General features: G+C 34.9%; 1 protein-coding gene across 18 annotated transcripts in view; it reads left to right on the top strand.

Annotated features, from left to right (window-relative positions):
- The first annotated feature begins 688 nt into the window (after positions 1-688).
- The window catches only part of POSTN (periostin), a 31,152-nt gene continuing 13,412 nt past the window's right edge, over positions 689-18,428 (top strand). For 15 of the 18 annotated variants that reach the window (XM_053969956.1, XM_053969955.1, XM_053969954.1 and 12 more), the window contains exons 1-16: positions 691-842; positions 2,325-2,423; positions 6,399-6,463; positions 7,697-7,854; positions 8,379-8,543; positions 9,352-9,498; positions 10,390-10,531; positions 11,161-11,373; positions 11,536-11,670; positions 13,092-13,240; positions 13,712-13,848; positions 14,619-14,749; positions 16,336-16,466; positions 16,637-16,739; positions 17,117-17,184; positions 17,709-17,754. In XM_053969956.1, coding sequence (XP_053825931.1) covers positions 721-842; positions 2,325-2,423; positions 6,399-6,463; positions 7,697-7,854; positions 8,379-8,543; positions 9,352-9,498; positions 10,390-10,531; positions 11,161-11,373; positions 11,536-11,670; positions 13,092-13,240; positions 13,712-13,848; positions 14,619-14,749; positions 16,336-16,466; positions 16,637-16,739; positions 17,117-17,184; positions 17,709-17,754 — 2,011 coding nt within the window. In that variant the 5' untranslated portion in view covers positions 691-720. Of the gene's footprint in view, positions 843-2,324; positions 2,424-6,398; positions 6,464-7,696; positions 7,855-8,378; positions 8,544-9,351; positions 9,499-10,389; positions 10,532-11,160; positions 11,374-11,535; positions 11,671-13,091; positions 13,241-13,711; positions 13,849-14,618; positions 14,750-16,335; positions 16,467-16,636; positions 16,740-17,116; positions 17,185-17,708; positions 17,755-18,428 lie in introns of all 18 variants that reach the window. The other 3 variants (XM_053969957.1, XM_053969950.1, XM_053969942.1) reach the window with 2 other exon arrangements.

Below are 18,428 nucleotides of genomic sequence, written 5' to 3'. Positions count from 1 at the left end.
AAGGTACACATGCAAATTTTCAGATACTCTGTGATTTTGATATGATACATAATCATATATTACATAAAGGTCTGAATGAAAGCATTATGTAACAGTACTTGTCAATAGAATTAAAATGAATATTTAAACTAATATTGCATTTGATTGAGTGACTACTTTATAATCAGAATTTGTGTTAATACAGCTTTTTTTTTCTCAAGACAAAAATGCTATTTCAGGTTATTGGCAACTGTATTTGAAACTTTCATCAACTTCCATAGTTAAACAGCTCATAGCTGATAACTGTGAGGAAAACAAAGGAAAGCAATGCAGTTCTTATGGGAACAGACAACATCTTCCTCTGGGTTTGAATAAAACCACACGCAGTAATCATGACCTCTGGATGCCTCAGTGCTATAAATACTAAACCATAAGTCAAAGTCTAAACTTAAACTCTCTCTGTTGTTGTGTCAGCAGAATAAAATGTTAAGCCTTCTGTAATAAGGAAGAAATTAATCAATTGGGGATTAAAAGAAATTATTTATATGGCTAATTAGGGTACAGATTTAGGTTACTGAAGCTGGCAGCAAAAACTGCTGTTCTAAGGGGGGTGGTACAAAGTTTCAGGTTGATCCTGTGGTTCCCTCCCACCACCTTCTAGCATGTATATAAATTGTCAGCTCTCCAGACCCTTTGCCAGTTCTCTCTTCTAGACTTGCCAGAAGCAACAGAGGACTAAAGATGAAGATCTTTTTCTTATTCACCTTTTTGACTTTTTTGTTGTCTGCTTTTGAACATGCAGCTGCTTTTGCTCACTATGACAAGATTTTAACTCACAGTCGAATAAGGGCACGCGACCAGGGGTAAGTAACTGGCTTATATTTGTTATTTAAAAGGAAGCCTGTTAATCTTTATTCTCCCCTTTCTTCTAGCATTATATTACATGTAATTTTTCACTATGAATTTTTACTGTCATTCAAGTAGAATTTTCTTTTAAAATTCACTTTACAAGAATTATTCCTGAATAAAAAGCTTTTCACAGAGTTTTAAAAGGAGACAGAATACTGTTAGACTTCATAAAATGGAAAGAAATCTAAAATCGCTACTTCTCAATGGGTAAAATGTGATTCAGAATCACCAAAATTAATTTCAGTTCGTTAAGTATTGTAATGGGAGATCAGAAATTTTTAATGTGTTTTCAAACTTTTGCAGAGTTGATAGCTATCCACAGTATTTGTTCTCTTTATTCCATCCTGATGAAAATCATTAACTCTATTTAAATGTTTTCTAATATGGGAATATATACTGGGAATCCTTTGTGAAATTTCTGTTCCCACTAGAGTAATGCAGCAAGCTGCTCAGCAGGGCTTCCAAAAGGCAACGCTTACAAGCCAGGCTGCTTGGAGACATGGAAATCATTTGAACAGCTGGTGTCAGGGAAACACATGTGCCTAAAGATATTTTCCTCTTTTCTTCTTAAGTAAAAAAATTCTGTGAATAAGAATTGTTTACCATCCTATCTTCCCACTGCCTGCTACACACACGTGCTTTTCAAATTTATTTTAGCTTTTCAAATAAAAAAGCTCATTGGCTTCCCAGTGATGTAAAGTATATATTCTAACTTCTGAACTGATTAATTTTTTTGGTTGCAGAAATATAAAAATAAGGGATGAAATGCCCTTGCTCCATGGAATTTGACTGTAAGAAATTCATCTTTGTACACCACCATGCTAAGGAACACGTATTCCTCCTCTGAAGTCTGTGACTCCTTGTATTTACATGCCAATTTACCCTTTGGTCCCCAGTAATTCCCAGAATGTTTATTTAGGTGCCTGCGGTACTCAAAATGGTTGGTAATCAAAATAGCTGATTGATTTACAGGAGACAGGGCTTTCTTCTACATAAAGAACAAGGCACTTTTTTTCCCCATCTCCCCATGACAGACCTTCAGCTGCACAGATGTGTAAAAGACAAAATCTTTAATGAAAAGAGCCTCATGGTGTTCACTCGTCCCCGGTGGCTGGTAATTCACTTCACAGGGGGAAGGGAGAAATGGATATTGAGACTTGCCTGGGCACAGCTGGTGATCGCTGCCCATCAGAGACACATGGTCAAACCAGAATGAAGGGGAAGCTTCTGTCGCTGCAGGGAGGGTGGACTTGCCAAGGAATCCAGCTGTGCAGTCCCAAAAGCTTGCACTGTGGCTACTTCAAAACACACCTGTCCTGGGAACTGAAGCCAGATGCTAATTTCTCACTCCACAGGAAAAATATTTGCTACTATTTCATGTAAAATTTTTCATGTACAAAAACTTCTTTTTAAAATGTTTCTCACTGCACCCATAGCCCAAATGTCTGTGCTCTTCAGCAAGTTATGGGAACAAAAAAGAAATACTTCAGCACATGCAGAAACTGGTACCAGCAAGCCATCTGTGGAAAGAAAGCGTAAGTATGCTCTGCTTCCAAACTATACTCCATTGACTGAGATAATAAAATGCACAATTAGAAAAGTCCTTTTCTCACAAACTGTTTACAGTTTATGTTAGAATCTTTACTTCTCCTCCAGGTGGCATTGCAATACTGACTTCCCCTTTCCTTCTCTGGGCACACTGCCCGTCATCCAAAATACTTCACCTTTTCAGTAATGTCTGCCATACTACTGACAACTTTGGCACTAAATTTTATTCTACCGCAGACACATTAGGAAGAAAGGTATTTCCTGAAAATGCTTAGAGTGGAACTTGAATATTCTCACAGGCAGTTTTGGAAAGCAACCTACTTCTGTGGTTGTATTCCTAGATAGAGGTCATGTCTTCCCATGAAAGAAAGTCTGCTCTCAGAATGAATTTAAGGGAATTCATTACTTTTCAAAGCTCCAGAAGCAGTGTTAGATAACTTTGTGTGTTAGGAAAAATAGTTTGAAGCAATAGGCAGTTTAGACTCATTGAACTGAAGTCACGTGGAGACTTTGCTCTCCTCATGACTAGAATTTTGAGGAATGTTAGTTGTAAAGCATTTCACAAATCCTATGCAAGGCCTCAAGAAGTCTAATACAGCCAAGACAGGAAGACATTGAGCAGTGGGGCTGGGTGGTCTTGGTCATGACAATGTACACAAAATTATCACCTTCTCCTTCCATTTTAACCCCCCTACCATTGTACAAGCACTCACCGAACAAGGCTAGATGAGGAAAAGAATGTGTGTGAGAATAAGTTGAGTCAGAACTCCTGAGGGTTGTATAAGGGTTTTTTGTGGGTATAATAAAGCATCTGTTGTAACTTAGTCTTAGCCATTAATGAGTTTTATACTCTGCATACTAAACCCAGAAACACAGACAAGACTAAGAGATTTCTCCAATAAGAATGCTAATCCAAAGGACAACAGCTCATCTCATGTCAATATATTCACATTAAAAAGTCCTCCCTAACTTATGTCTATAAAATGTTAGAAATTTTTATTATGTGCAATTCCCATTTACAATGGGAGTGTAACACACAAATTTCCTAAAATCAGCATTTGTTGGACCAAAAGTCTTTCCACTGTTTCTCAGCAGTATTTTATCTCCATGCCAGCAAGAAGTAGAAACAGATGAGTCACAGAGCTGATTTGAATAAACTGAAAACTGGCTCTATTAGCCAAGAATAACAAGGATTATAGTACTGCTGTTCTGTCTTTTTCCTTTGGAATATAGTCCTTTGGATGAGGTCAGGACAATGTTGTACTAAAAAAAAAAAAAAAAAACAAAAAAAAAAAAAAAAACAAACAAAAAAAAAAAAAACCAACAAAAAAAAAACCAAACCTGAAAAACTAAAAAAAAAAAAACAAAAAAAAAACTCCAAGAAAAAACCAAGAAACCAAACCAACCAAGAAACCAAACCAAAAAAAAAAAAATCTAACCAAGACAAAACCAAGACAAAGAAAGAAACAAACTCCACCAAAACCTCAAGAATGCATAATTGGTTTCTTAGCTGAATAATTACTTTCTTTCTTCTTTTGGCCACAGGCTTATACTGAACTAGTAGGGATGCATATGAGGATCATTTCTGGTCTGGTCTGAGGTGGCATTTCTCCTGTGTGCTCTGCCTACACACAGGTGGTACTGTGGAACTGCATCTTGCACTGAATTTTATCTGGTTCTGACCTTATTGGGATGATGCTCCATATAAACCTCTTTTCTCCCATTCCATCTTTCTTATATTTTGGGCACAGCTAAAGAACCTTCTAACTACAGAAAACTGTAAGGGAACATGAATAATGTAAATAGGAACTTGATAACTGAAAAGAAGCCTAGGCTGAGCATAACAAGATACTTGGTAAAAAAGGCACTGATCTTGTAATGCTTGGCTGAAGCATTTTCTTCTTATCTATGTTCTTCAGCCAATTTTCTGTCTTTCATTAATTGTATCTTTGTTGGATGTGGTATGAGGATTAAACTTGCCATTACTTACTCAATGCTTATAATTCAGCTGCCTCTTTCCTTTTCCCAAAAGCTAATTAAACTACAATCTTTCATAGCTTCCCATGGGATGAGGGGGAAAGATTTTCTATTCCAGGGGAGGAAAAAATATTTTCTCACAACAAAGCAATTCACACAGATAGACTAACATTTTAATTCCTATTCTGCTACAATTTCTTTTTTTAATCAGATAATCAGATTATTGTGTTTTTATTATTAGCTTCTGTCAAGGATTCAAGGAGGACTAAAAGTAAAAGGTTTATCATTAACTTAAAAATCTGTAGCCTAAATTGTATGCTACCCATGCATTCCTGAGACATAGCCTTGAGTGAATTGCTTTAAAGAAAGAGATGTACTAAAAGAACTATACAAATACTTTCAATATATGACTTCTCAGTTGAAAATGTGCACATGGCACATGCACAAGGGTGAATATGTTATGTATGTATATGCATGTGAGAGAATGGATAAAAATATTTTCATAGGAGAAATAAAAGACTGTGTTTTCAAAAGAAATCATTTTCACCACCTCTATCAGATTGCTCTCTTTTATGGAATGATAATCCTCACTTTTCCAATTATGGTGTTTATTATTATTTTTCTTCCAGTCTAGTCCAACTTTTCATTTGAATAAGCTGTTCATTTTAATGTGGTTGTGGTTTATCAGCTTTAAATTATGAAACATGAGCAAAATGTACTCAGCTGCCACCAAAGATTCTGCAAATTAAAAGCTGGACTCTAGTGGTTAAAGACCCAGTAAAAAGCTTAAAGGAATGAATGTTCAGAACATTTGAACTGTCAACATCATCCACACCTATAAAAATAAATCTATTCTGTAAAACAATGATGCCATTATGGTGAACCATATACTGTACAGTGTACCGTAATTTGAAAAATATCTGAAGTTTAATGTATTAAATTTCTTCCAAGGAGCCAAAATTGCTTCTGTGATAACTTTAGTGAATTTGCATTTTCCTGGATTTTTTCAAACAGGTCAATGGTAGAACTCTTATTTCTGTTTATTAAGAAGACATAATATCTTATAAGGAACACAATATTAAAACGAACATTACATTATAGAATTGTCATTTAGCCCTGGTTTGCTGTTATGTGTAGCTTACGTGTGTTTGAGAATGAGAGTATTTTATTGATATTATTATATAAAATTTCCTGGCCCCTGTCAATGCTAAAGTCTCTGTATGCTGTGATGGCAAGCTTTTTAAACTCTGTTTTTGATTTCTTGTATTCTGGTTTCCATCCTTACTACATTTACCTGTGAACTTTCTCTTGAGTTTATCCATATATTTTTTAGTGACTTCCTTCTCTGTAACCAGTTTTGTGTCTGTTCTTAATTAGTTCTCTCCCTAATTCCTGAGCTTCTTCAAATTCTTCCTTGGAAAACAGAGGCTCTCTTATCCCACTTTTTATCACCATACAATGCACAAGACCACTGAAATACTTGTCAGTTCCTATAACCACTATGTAGGTGACCCCATGTAGTTCTGTCACTTCAATTTCTATTCTGTTCATTTAAATTTGTCTTTTTCCTTTACAACCCTTCATTTAGGATTTCATTTTAATGTCCTCATCTTTTTTTCCTGTTTGTTCAATGTCATACTCTTATCAACACACAGTAGATAAATTAATGTTCTTCAGCTGTTGTTCTAGTCACATCATCTTTTGGTAACTCTATATGAGTACTATAAGCCCACCCATGTTCTGTCCCAGTGCTTAAATCTTATGATGGCAGTTATTCTTTAAATTCAAAAACTTTACATTTAGTAAAATATGACCAATTTTTAATCAATCCAAAAAAGGCTGAATGAGAAAAAAAAAAAGGCTGAAAACCTGAAGAATATGTGCTAGCAATGAAAAATTGATAATCAAAATAAAATTAGACTTAGCTAAAATTAGTTTATTTCTCTTGCATATTATTTAATTGTGCTTTTGTCTTCATCCCACAGAACTGTCTTATATGAGTGCTGTCCTGGCTATATGAAAATGGATGGTACAAGAGGATGTCCTGCAGGTATGAGCTTATTTTCTTATGGATAAGTTGGCACATGGAAAGAACTACAATTACAGCAGAATTTCAAAGGTGGTCATCATGAGAAATGATTGCCTGTTTTTAAGAAGTACTGCCTAAGAATGCACAGCTTCATTTGCACACGGCAAACACGATTAAAAATCAGCTAGCACTGAATTTGATAATAAAATTTAGGTTGAATTTCCCAGCTCCTTCCAGACTCTGGACCAGAGAGAACTCATAGTGTCTTCAGTTCCCAAAGTTGCCAAAGAGCTTTAATTCCTATTCCCATCAAATATGAGACTAGTCTAAAGCATATTGGTGTGATCAGAAAGCCAGGACTCAAGGCAGAGCATATCTAAATTTTGTATTTTCCTTTTTCTGAAAAAACTTGAATCTCATTTACCTAAAGAGTCTTATAGCCTTTTTCAAAGAAAGTGTGAAAATTAAGACAGAAATTCTTCATCTCCCCTATTTATGCTATTCTGCTTTGTAAAAATAAAGCTAATTTCAGCAGGAAAGAGTAGTATGAGAAGAAATACATTTCATAGTTTTTCATCCCTATAACTGAAATAATCCTTTTATGTTCAATAATGCAGAGTTCAGTTTGTTTAGATAAATTAAACTCCCTTCAGATGCTGACATTAGGATGACATCAGTCACACACTAGAATCACCTGTTCTTTTCAATAACCATAAAAAGAGCGAAGAACCATTGGGTTGCATGCAAATGTCTCACTTCTGGATGCCTAAAATGAGGAGAGATGAATGCTTGTTCTCATGTTTTAACTGTGAGACTATGGCCATTCTTACTCTCTGGATGAATCAGTATATGCATAAACCAGACACTGAAAGAAGAATAAGAGGCCTCACAAAAAGAATTCTGGTCCATCATGGCCAAATGAGACCCACTTCACTGAAATTTTTGTGATTATAAATGGATAACCTCCCTCCTTCATGTTGGGTTGATACAAAATACAACAGCTCTTCTAAAGGAAACTTTAGAATATTAGTATTGTTTGATCTAATTTTTCATTAAGAAAATCTCAAAAAGCAATAACCAGCAGATGTCCTTAGATGATTTTTGTGTATGTTGACAATGAATTTTTAATCTAAACACATTGCTTAATTCTGACTTAAACAATATCAGAAATATTATGCATCCAAAAAACACAAAGAAAATTTGATTGTGATAAACTGAAGAGTTTACCGTATTCTTACCTCGTGTTTATTTTAGTTGCTCCTATTGATCATGTATATGGTACGCTTGGTATTGTGGGAGCTACCTCCACACAGCGCTACTCTGACATCTCAAAGCTGAGAGAAGAGATTGAGGGACGAGGATCATTCACTTTCTTTGCACCAAGCAATGAAGCCTGGGACCAGTTAGATTCAGTAAGTCTGTCTGCATGTGCATGAGTTAAATATTTTAGCTGAAGCAGCTAGTGTGAGATAAATTAGATTGGAAACAATGTCAAGATTTTAGACAGAGAAGGACATAATACAAGTAATAATGAAATAATCTACATGTAATTCTTCTTATTTAACCACTTGCATGATACATATTAGTATTAATTTTATTAGCATAGTTTCAGGGAAACTCCTAGGAATTCCAGCAGCTGCCTAATGTATGGTTGTACATCGTCAGTAATTAAGATGTCCTTCTTTTAGTAATGATTTTAGTTGAATAAACAGTGAATTAAAGCTCCTCCAATGACATGACTGTGATGAAGCCTCATCTTCCATTTGTGAGCAAATCAGACTTTAAGTAGAGTCAGATTTATAGGCAACAAAGTCATCTTCCCTAACAGATGCTGAATATGTTGAAAGCATATACTAAGGTGAAACAATACATACATCTTTCTGAGTGGCAAGATGTTTTGTAGCTTGTAATTAATTAAATTCCTTTTTTTCTTCAGGAAATTCACAGGAATTTGGTTGACAATGTAAATATTGAACTATATAATGCTCTCCACCACCACATGTTAAACAAGCGCATGTTGACAAAAGATCTTAAGAATGGCATGACCCTGGTGTCTATGTATAATGGCCAGAAATTGCTTATTAACCATTATCCTAATGGGGTAAGTCTATTCTCTTATTTATTTCCTTAACAAAAGTTATTTAAAAAATTATTATCAAAAGTTATTATCAAAAGTTTACCATCTACCAAGTCTGTTGCCACTGACAAAAATAAATATTTTCTTGAAGAACATTTGACTGCTGTGTAGACTAATCACTAAGAAAGAATGAGCAAACATTGTGCTGTTTAGAAATCAAAGTTCAAATGAAAATGAATTTTATTCATAAAAGACAAAGCCTTTTGTGGTCAAAATACATGATCATAATAAATTTGACAGCAAAATCTACTATTAATTTTCATAGTTTTGCTAAATAGTATTAAAGCAGATCTTTTATTTGAATTTGAGTGCACAGTAGGAGCATTGGAGTTTGTAGGAAACACACATCCATTATTTGGCTAGAAAAAACAATCATTTATAAATATGCTAGAAACCTCCCGGTTAAGTTCCTCATCTTTATTGTCTTAAATGCATCAAAATGTTTGTTTGTCTTCAGGTTGTATTGCTAAAAAAACAGTACAATCAACATATTAGCCAGACAAGAAAAATCAAATCAGAATAATTGCAGTAAGAAATTAAACATGAATATGAAGTCAATGTAACCTGAATAAATCTGCTGCTATCTTTCCAGAAGCTTAGTCAAACTTTCAAATCTTACAAGGCTTTGATTCAAATTTTGAAAAAACCAACTGGAATAACAACAGTGAATACACAATGTACAGTACCTACATTGCCAGTCTGTGAATGTCAGGATCCAAGCTTGTGATCAAATTATTGTTTAATCTTCTGCTACTTGATTCTTCAAATATAGGTTGTTACTGTTAACTGTGCAAGGATCATCCATGGCAACCAGATTGCTACCAATGGTGTTGTCCATGTCGTTGATCGTGTCCTGACTGCTGTTGGAAATACCATTCAAGATTTCATTGAAGTCGAGGATGATCTTTCATCGTTTAGAGTAAGTGGACAAAAATAAAAACTCTTCTCTGTTTATTTAAGTAGGGTGTTTTTATTCCTTTTTGATTTTTTTATGATACCTGGAAGTAAGAGGTGTTAGCTCAGCAAGAGAGAGAAATAAATTAAATTAAGAGCTCCAGGTAATATTGCAAATATAGCTATTTAAAAAGGCAACATCAATAGGACAGAATGTGTCCCTGTACCTAAAAAGTGTCTTTTCTTCAAGCACTGAGAAAATGAAATGTGATCATGAAGTTACAGAGTCTGGTGCTAGACAAATAAGAACAATTTCAAAATGGATGATAAAAAATGGTAAAGATGCCAAATAAATTTCATAACCTGACTCATAGCAAGTTTTAGAGCACCAGTAGATGCACATAAGAAGGATTTTTCTTGCACAGAGGAAGCATGATTAAAAATTGTCCAAGTTTCTAATTTGTCCATCTTCTGAAAAATGTGTCTGCACAGTGTAATGGGATTTCATGCTGCATATTTAAAAAAATATGCCATTGGTTTACAGATAACTGTTGTCCTTTTCCATCTTCCATCTCCTTAATAAATACAAAGAGGTATTTTAAATGCAGAGGCATAAAGGTGGAGAAGATACTCTGAATCCCTCAAATCCAGTTCATGACAGTAACAGACAACCACAATATTTAATCTCTTTAAAAAACTTAATACAAAAACAAATACTTTCTGGTTTTCAGCATAAGAAAAATTCTTCTGTCGATTATTTTTTTCATTTTTCTATAACATTCATGATCTATCTTTTTAAAAATTATGATCTCAGTCTAGCATCCAAGTACCTGCAGGCATGAGGTAAAACTCAATATATAATGTATTTTGGTAATATTTCAAATAATCAGCATTAAAAGAAAAAATTATATTTTAGGCTCCTGCCATTACGTCAGGTGTCATGGACATTCTTGGAAGACCTGGTCATTACACACTCTTTGCTCCTACTAATGAAGCTTTTGAGAGACTTCCAAGGGGAGTTTTAGAAAGAATCTTGGGTGACAAGGTGGCCTCTGAAGGTATTTAAACTTCTTTGCAAACGAGAAATATGCATATTGCGAATGAAAAATATAAGTGGATCAAGAGGCAAAAAATGAATTATCCTTATAGCTCCGGAATTAAGCAACTCTACTTTCATGTGTGTAGGAGGACTTATTTCTTCTGTCTCTAATTTTTCTACTTGCCTAAGGATAGAAAGTAATTGAAAACTTAGTCTCCAAAACAGTTTAAAGGGAACTGTGAAAATACAGGCACATTGACTTTCTAACCGTTCAGCTGCATGGGTCTGATAGACGTTCCTGTCCCTAGAAATTCAGGGCTATCTGAATATGAAATTCTCTCATATCTTTGCATAGCCTATTGAGTTTTGTTCTCATAGGTCCTTTTGCAGCATATCATATGCAGTCACCAGCAGATTGTAGCTTAACCAATATAGTTTTAATAATATAAGGGATGCCAAATAGTTTTGACCACAAATGTTATTTAGAGGCCTACAAAATCATTAAATTTAAATAAAGTATCTGTGAGTGAAATTAATTAAAAATAGTGTAGCTGGAATAAGTTATTCCACACCTATATGTGAATTATACGTATATGAATATGTGTCCAAACACCTACATCCACTAAATTCCTGTTCTTTTTTCTGCAGCTCTCGTGAAGTTCCATATATTAAATACTCTCCAGTGCTCTGAAGCCATCACAGGTGGAGCTGTCTATGAAACCTTGGAAGGAAATACTGTTGAAGTTGGTTGTGATGGTGAAAGTCTGACTGTGAATGGAGTGAAAATGGTGAAACGCAAAGATATTGTGACAAGCAATGGCGTTATCCACCTGATTGATCAAGTGCTAATTCCTGATTCTGGTCAGTGATGTGCATGAAAAACTTCTTGTACTGAAGATATTTTCAATAACCTAACCCACATTCCCTCAGATATATATAGTTCTGGATAAGCATGGAGAAGCCAAATCAGGAATAGGAAGATATTTTGTGTTAAAATACCTTTTCTTAATTCTTTATTTGCAGCCAAACAAGTCATTGAGCTTGGGGGTGCTCAGCAGACTACATTTACAGACCTGGTGGCGCAGCTAGGTCTGGCATCTTCTCTAAGGCCAGAAGGCCAATACACTCTCCTGGCACCTCTGAATGGTGCTTTCTCAGGTTAGTAGCCCTAAAATGTTGTCAAAATAAACAAGTATGTATGCTACCCTGACAGTTTTCCAAATAACTCCCAGTTCTTGTTCTAAGTCTTACTGCAACAGCATCGTAGACAAATGGAATGACTTCATCCTTTCAAATTGCATACCTCGTAGAAATAACCACCAGGCTGCACAGCTTGTTTTCAGTCGTATCATTTGCTAATGGAAACAGTAGCACTAAAATAAGATACAAAATATGCACAGAAGGATTGTAGGAATGGAAAGATATTAATGAACTGCCAGTTTCCTTAGTGCTACATTACTTCCATTAGATTCAAAACTTATTTATTCTCAGATTATATATGCAGCGGTTTAATTCCAGCTAACAGCTAAGTACCACACATCCACTTGATCACTCCCCTCTTTCCCCAACTCTAGGATGGGGAGGAGAATCAGTGGAAAAAAAAAGTAATAAAACCTCACAGGTTTAGATAAGAACAACTTGATAACTGTAACAAGTAAAATAATAATATTAATAATATTAATATTACTAATAGCAAAATAATAATAATAATAATAGTAGTAGTAGTAGTAGTAGTAGTAGTAGTAGTAATTTTTAAAAAAGGATAATTAAAATCTAAGAGAAACAGGTGATGCATGATACAATTACCCTGACCTATGCCCAGCTATTTACAAGCACCTCCCAGGCAGCTTCCCCCAGTTTATGTACTGAGCACAACATTCTATGGTATGGAATATCCCTCTGGCAAGTTTGAATCACCTGTCATGTACCTTCCCACTCACAGAGCATGAGGCACTGAAATGTTCTAGCCTTAAGGTGAACACTGCTCAGCAGCAACTAAATATCAGCGTGTTATCAACATTATACTCATAGTAAATCCAAACCACAGCACTGTGGGACCTGCTAGGAGGAAATTTGACTCTATCCCAGTTAAAACCAGGAAATACAAGAAAGCTAGTATTTCTCAGTACATTAAAGCGAGAAGAGAGAAACTGATGTAAATATACCGTAAACCAGGTGTTTGTATATTTGCAGAGGTGACTGCATGGGTATCTTGCCTTTTCTCAAAGAATTAGAGTGTTGTCTCACTACCACAGAAGCAAATTTGGATAGATTTTAGGTGCACATGTGGAAAGGACTAGTTCTAATACAAACTATATCAGTAATTCAGGAGATGGAGCAGGTCCACATATCAATCATCAGACATATTAGTTATAGTAATTAATCATGGCTTTGTCAAAAGTTCTTGACTGAATTTGAGGAATAATCAAAACAATTTGCCTTCTGTATACACAGACCTGTCCATGCTTTAACTCAAGCATTTCAAAGAAAGATTCAGTATTTCCAGATTCTTTTAACTATATTTGAATAAAAATGCACTATATAAATGACTATACATTAATATCTAAATTGCTTTGTAGATGACACCTTAAGGCTGGATCAACGTCTTCTTAAAACAATCCTGCAGAATCACATTATAAAAGTGAAAGTTGGGCTCAATGAACTGTACAATGGACAAGAGCTGGAAACAATTGGAGGAAAACTACTTAGAGTCTTCGTGTATCGCACAGTAAGTGAATGAGTCTTTCTAAAAATATGCATCCAACTATGAAAATGGAGAGTCGATAAAAGGCAAAGCTGAATGAAATCCTCAACATTTATCATTATGACTATCTAGCAAAAAATCCTTCAACTTTTAAGGTAGCAAAAAATGAAAATCTGATCTTTCTCAATCCAAACTTTGTTTGCATGGAGAACTCTTTGGGAAAATACAACAGAATTTCAAACTGGATGCTCAGTTGATTACAAAATTTTAAAGCTCATTTTTAGAATGAATTAAGAACATTCTCAAACACATACACAAAAAAATCAAGTTTTAAAATATTTGCACCATACTATTTTATTATAGATTTTGCTATTTCTGCTTGCTCAAGCAATGCCAAATTTCCTGGCAAGAACACACAATTTGACTGTAGGAAATACATATAGTTGTTATTTTTAACATTGTGTACACAGCTACCTTTTTTTCTCTTTCAATAAGGCTGTATGTATTGAAAATTCATGCATGGTCAGAGGAAGCAAAGAAGGAAGAAATGGTTTTATTCACATCTTCAGACAGATCATCAATCCAGCAGAAAAGACTTTGCATGAAATGCTAAGAAATGATAAGCGTTTTAGGTGAGTAGCAATATTGACAGAACTGAGATTTTCCTGCAGAGGATAACGGTATATATAGCACAGCTGGTTTGAGAAAAAGCTTTGGACTGTGAGCATGTGAGTTGTTGGGGTTTTGAGAGCAGGGAAGGCAGAAAAGGGTTTATTATCTACACAAATAACATAAAAGGAAAAAAATGTGGAGGAAGAAAAATGTTCTCCAGCTGTATGCTGAAAAGGCTTCCACACTCTATGCTAGAATGCTTTTTTATGGCATAAAGGGTTGTAAGACACTAGAATGGAAGGAGTAAAAGGACAGAAAGAATTGAATGACACATCCAGACCTATAAATGCAATGGACTCTGGAGTTTTAATTAATGGGCAATACAATTCCATATGGGCGCAGCAGGACTGCATACCTTTCCAGTACTGATATCTGTCCCTTTCCTGCAAGTATCTCAGTACTCCTAGAGCAAGAACTATCCTTTGCATCCTCCTTTTACCTGTTTGATCTGCAAGGGTTTGCATTTGACAAATCCTTCTCTGATCCCAGCTGCCAATATATTTTTTTCAAATAGTTTTTCCTCTGTCTGCTACTTTTAAGACTGCCTTTTCCTTTTTGTTTTTTTTCTCATTTTCCTCTTCCACTATCATTATTTCTGGGAAACAGTGAAAGTGTTTGAAAATTGAAACACTATCAGAAATAAAAATGGGGGAACTGAGTACCTGGAGGCAATTATAGCTACCACATTTCAACAAAATGTATTTGTGCTTTTTCTGTTTGCTGTAAACAGCATTTTCCTCAGTCTGGTGAAAGCTGCAGATTTGGATGATGTTCTGTCACGGCCTGGACAGTGGACTCTGTTTGTCCCAACTAATGATGCCTTTAAAGGTTTGACTGATGATGACAAGGACATACTGATAAGTAAGTAACATAAAAAACCTGGGATTATGAGCAAATTAAAATTGATTGGAAAGGAGACTAATGCACCTCTCACACAAAAGCTGTCTACTGAAGCAGTTTACCTTTTGCATAGAGCAGGTCATAGGAATCCCCTGAATTATTTCCTTCTTGGGCATTAAGAAAATGTCTTTTTGGAAAAAAACTCCAATCTGATTTTTAAATTTAAATTTCACTCCTCAATATCTTATTCCATAGTGTTGCTTCCTTCTATTATTTTTTTGTCTTTAATTCAGAACTTGAAGTTGCCCAAAGCCAATGCCATATTGGAGTAATTCTGTAGTTAACAAGACAATTTTATTTGCCCTTCTGCTTTCCCAGGAGCTTTATGGACCAGTTTTTGGGTGGTTTTTTTTGTTTTTTTTTTTTTTTTTCTGTAATTGTGACTCAGTTACTTTATGCTTTCCTTGGCCTTCATAATTTTTTTTAACAGCAGATTTTTTTTTTATTAATTTTGTGCCACATTGTTTTCTAGAATTCTGTCTTGGTTTTCTTTTAAGTTATTATGTTGCTTTCTCCATAAAGAGTAAACCTTAAAGTATATAACTTTTTAAACAAATATAAAGAAATACTTTGTTTATCTGTAGGAAAGGTACAAACCAAGGATTATTTTAACCAGTAACTATGGTGGCATAGTTACAAAGGTAATTTGATAGTCTGTGCAAAAATCTTTGGAGTGACCATGTTTAGGATTTTTATGGAACTTAATGCTATCTATGAATGGTCCAGTCACAAAGTATCAGTACTAATTTTACTAGGAAGAAGAAGATAACTTAATTGCATTCCAGTAGTGAAGTAAATTGCAATAGTATTAGTGATCAGAGCAAAACACAGGGAAAAAACAGAAAATGTTCACTGAAAGAGACGTCAGGAAAAGAATATGACCAGACAAGATTCCCATTGCAGTTTCATCAAGGCTGAAACTCCTAATGAGAACTGATATCAGCATGTAATTCTAGTATTAATGGTTAATATTCCATATAACGGCAAACAGATGTGTTTTTAAGCTTCTCTGCTTGATACCCTGTCTCCTTGGGAATGGTATGGTTTTTCTGCAGCCCATCCTATGACTCTCAACTTCCACAGACCCAGACAGCCCTATCAGGATATTAACTTCGGCTATTTTTAAGACAGTCTTGAAAATATTGCAATTTTTTTTTATTTTCATCCCACATAGGAATGTCAAACTTTGAAATATGGAAATCTTCTCCATAATAGGGTGGTTTCCCCCTTTCCTGACTTATCCAAGCTGCTTCTGTCCTCTATGAGAACAGACAAACTCAGCACTTCTAATTGCTCCATTGACTGCTTTTATATTCTTTTGTAGAAAAATTCTCATTCTTTGTGATTATGTTCTGAGTACCTTTTTGTCATATAGTTGGACTTTTTCCCTTTGTCATCATTTTAACAAATTCAGATTGTATGTGTTCATGGTATTTTCATAAATACTGCGTTTCATTCTAGCTCAAGTCTATGTGAATCCTTAGAATTCCCACAAAGAACTATTCCCTACTATTTAATTTTATTCCTACTTTTTTATTTTTACATAGGAGACAAAAATGCTCTCAGGAATATTCTTCTTTACCACTTGACACAAGGAGTTTTTATTGGAAGTGGCTTTGAGCCTGGTGTAACAAATATTCTTAAAACCATCCAAGGAGGCAAACTCTACTTGAAAACAGTTAAGTATAGAAAAAGTCTCCCTGCTGCAGCTTTGTAACAGAGATTTGATATTCCATATCTATCCACATCATAGAATGGCATTCATCTCTCCCAGTTTTATAATAGGGTTTGGGATTGTTTTCTAATGTCCCTGATAACTTGGGTTCTCTTTTTTTGATCCTTTACCAGGTAAATGATACTCTTCTGGTTAATGAACTGAAATCAAGAGAATCGGATCTCATGGCAACAAATGGCGTCATTCATGTCATTGACAAACTCCTGTATCCAGCAGGTGAGTATTATTTCATGAAATTTGTATCCACTCTTTAAAATCTGTTTACATGCTTAGTAACTGCAATAACTTTAAAAAGGTAATCAATTTAAGGATACAATTCCGATGTGGAATTTGAAACAGAAAATGTACCTCAATGCTCATCTTGTGGAAGAACCTTGCTTGAAACCTTGGCAAGATTTTGAAATTTTATGAAAGTAAAGTATATGAAAGACAAGACTAGCCAGAGCCTACCCTTTCTGCTGATATAGAATTATATATATCGAGTACATGCTTGTGTGAGTGTTTGAGAATGATTGCAGCTCCTGATCATTGTAAATCAAAGTAAAATGCACAGAGTTGTATATTTTCTCTTATGTGCCTGCTTCTTTTGTCAGAACTGCCTGTTGGAAATGATCAGCTGCTCACAATACTGAAGAAGTTGATTAAATACATTCAAATTAAGGTATTCTTTTAGTAATTATCCCTTTGTCTTTCTGGCAGGATCTATGAATTATAAGTCATAAGTGATTCTCTGGTCCTTTCTTTCTTCAGCAGACAACACATTCAATAGCTCCCAGTTACCGAAATATAATCATGAATGATACCCTACACTCAACAGTTATGTTTTTCAATGCCAAATAATTGTAGAATATTTGCATTTGGATAACTTCAATGTGAATTGGCCCAAATCTGCTCTTTAGCTCACTTCATCACTCTTGGAAAACAAATAACTTATTTAGAAAAAATACCGAGTGACTAAATTCTTATGCCATTAAAGCCAGCAGCATCAATAACCTGTGAAGAAAAGCAGGCATCCTTGTCTATCTCAGCTATCCTCTTGGGATTACATTCTCCCTGAACAATGAATGAGTGAACCTAGACAAATAGGTCAATGAAGCAGTGAATCCTACCCACACTCATTAGGAAACTATAAGAAAAATGCTGCTTTTTAAAAAATTTAAATAAATTGCTTTTCTGTTTTTATAGTTTGTTCGTGACAGTACCTTCAAAGAGATTCCACTGACATTTTACAGTAAGTTAATTTTAAATACTTCCAGATGAGTTGGATATTGTTTTTTAAGTGGTGCCAATTCCAATTTGGAATTGTGCATCTCTTTTTTAATAAAGAAGAAAGCAATTTCTGGGAAAGTAAGATGTGTCAATTAAGAAAAGGAAGACAAAGACTCAAAATAGAATGTTTCTGGCTGCTGTGCTACTGTATTTTTCCCTTTCCACATGTGTCACTGGAAAGTAACCATGAAGTAAGCTGTTTAAACTCTTGGAGTAGACAAGATACATATGGAAAATATTGTTTTTCAGGCTTTAGCCAAGTTTTGGTGCTTGGTGCATATCAGAGATGTATCTCTCTCTAGCATTGTACTGTACTCATTCTCAAAGATGCAGCATTGAGTGTGTGCTGTGATAGTTGTTTTTTTTTTTTCATAAATATTTCCAGAGGGACAGAGTGTACCTCTTGACCCTGTTTCCCATATGTGCAAATATGAGGCTTGAATGGGAGACAGTTGTTCAGAATATTTTCTCTTTAGGGAGTAAATGTAAAAAATACCCCTTTTAGCACTCTTGCAGCCTTTCTCAGGGTGTGCATTTAATTTCTGATTATAACATATGTGTTGAAACAAACGGTTAGAAGACAGCATTCCTGCTGTAACCTCGTGAGGCAAGATGAATTTAGACAAATTATTAAAT

This window comes from Vidua macroura, chromosome 2 (genome assembly GCF_024509145.1).
Source record: "Vidua macroura isolate BioBank_ID:100142 chromosome 2, ASM2450914v1, whole genome shotgun sequence".
In the NCBI taxonomy this organism is placed as follows: domain Eukaryota; kingdom Metazoa; phylum Chordata; class Aves; order Passeriformes; family Viduidae; genus Vidua; species Vidua macroura.
The sequence above is the reverse complement of the archived record's forward strand: the minus strand, read 5'-3'. Positions and strand labels throughout refer to the sequence as shown.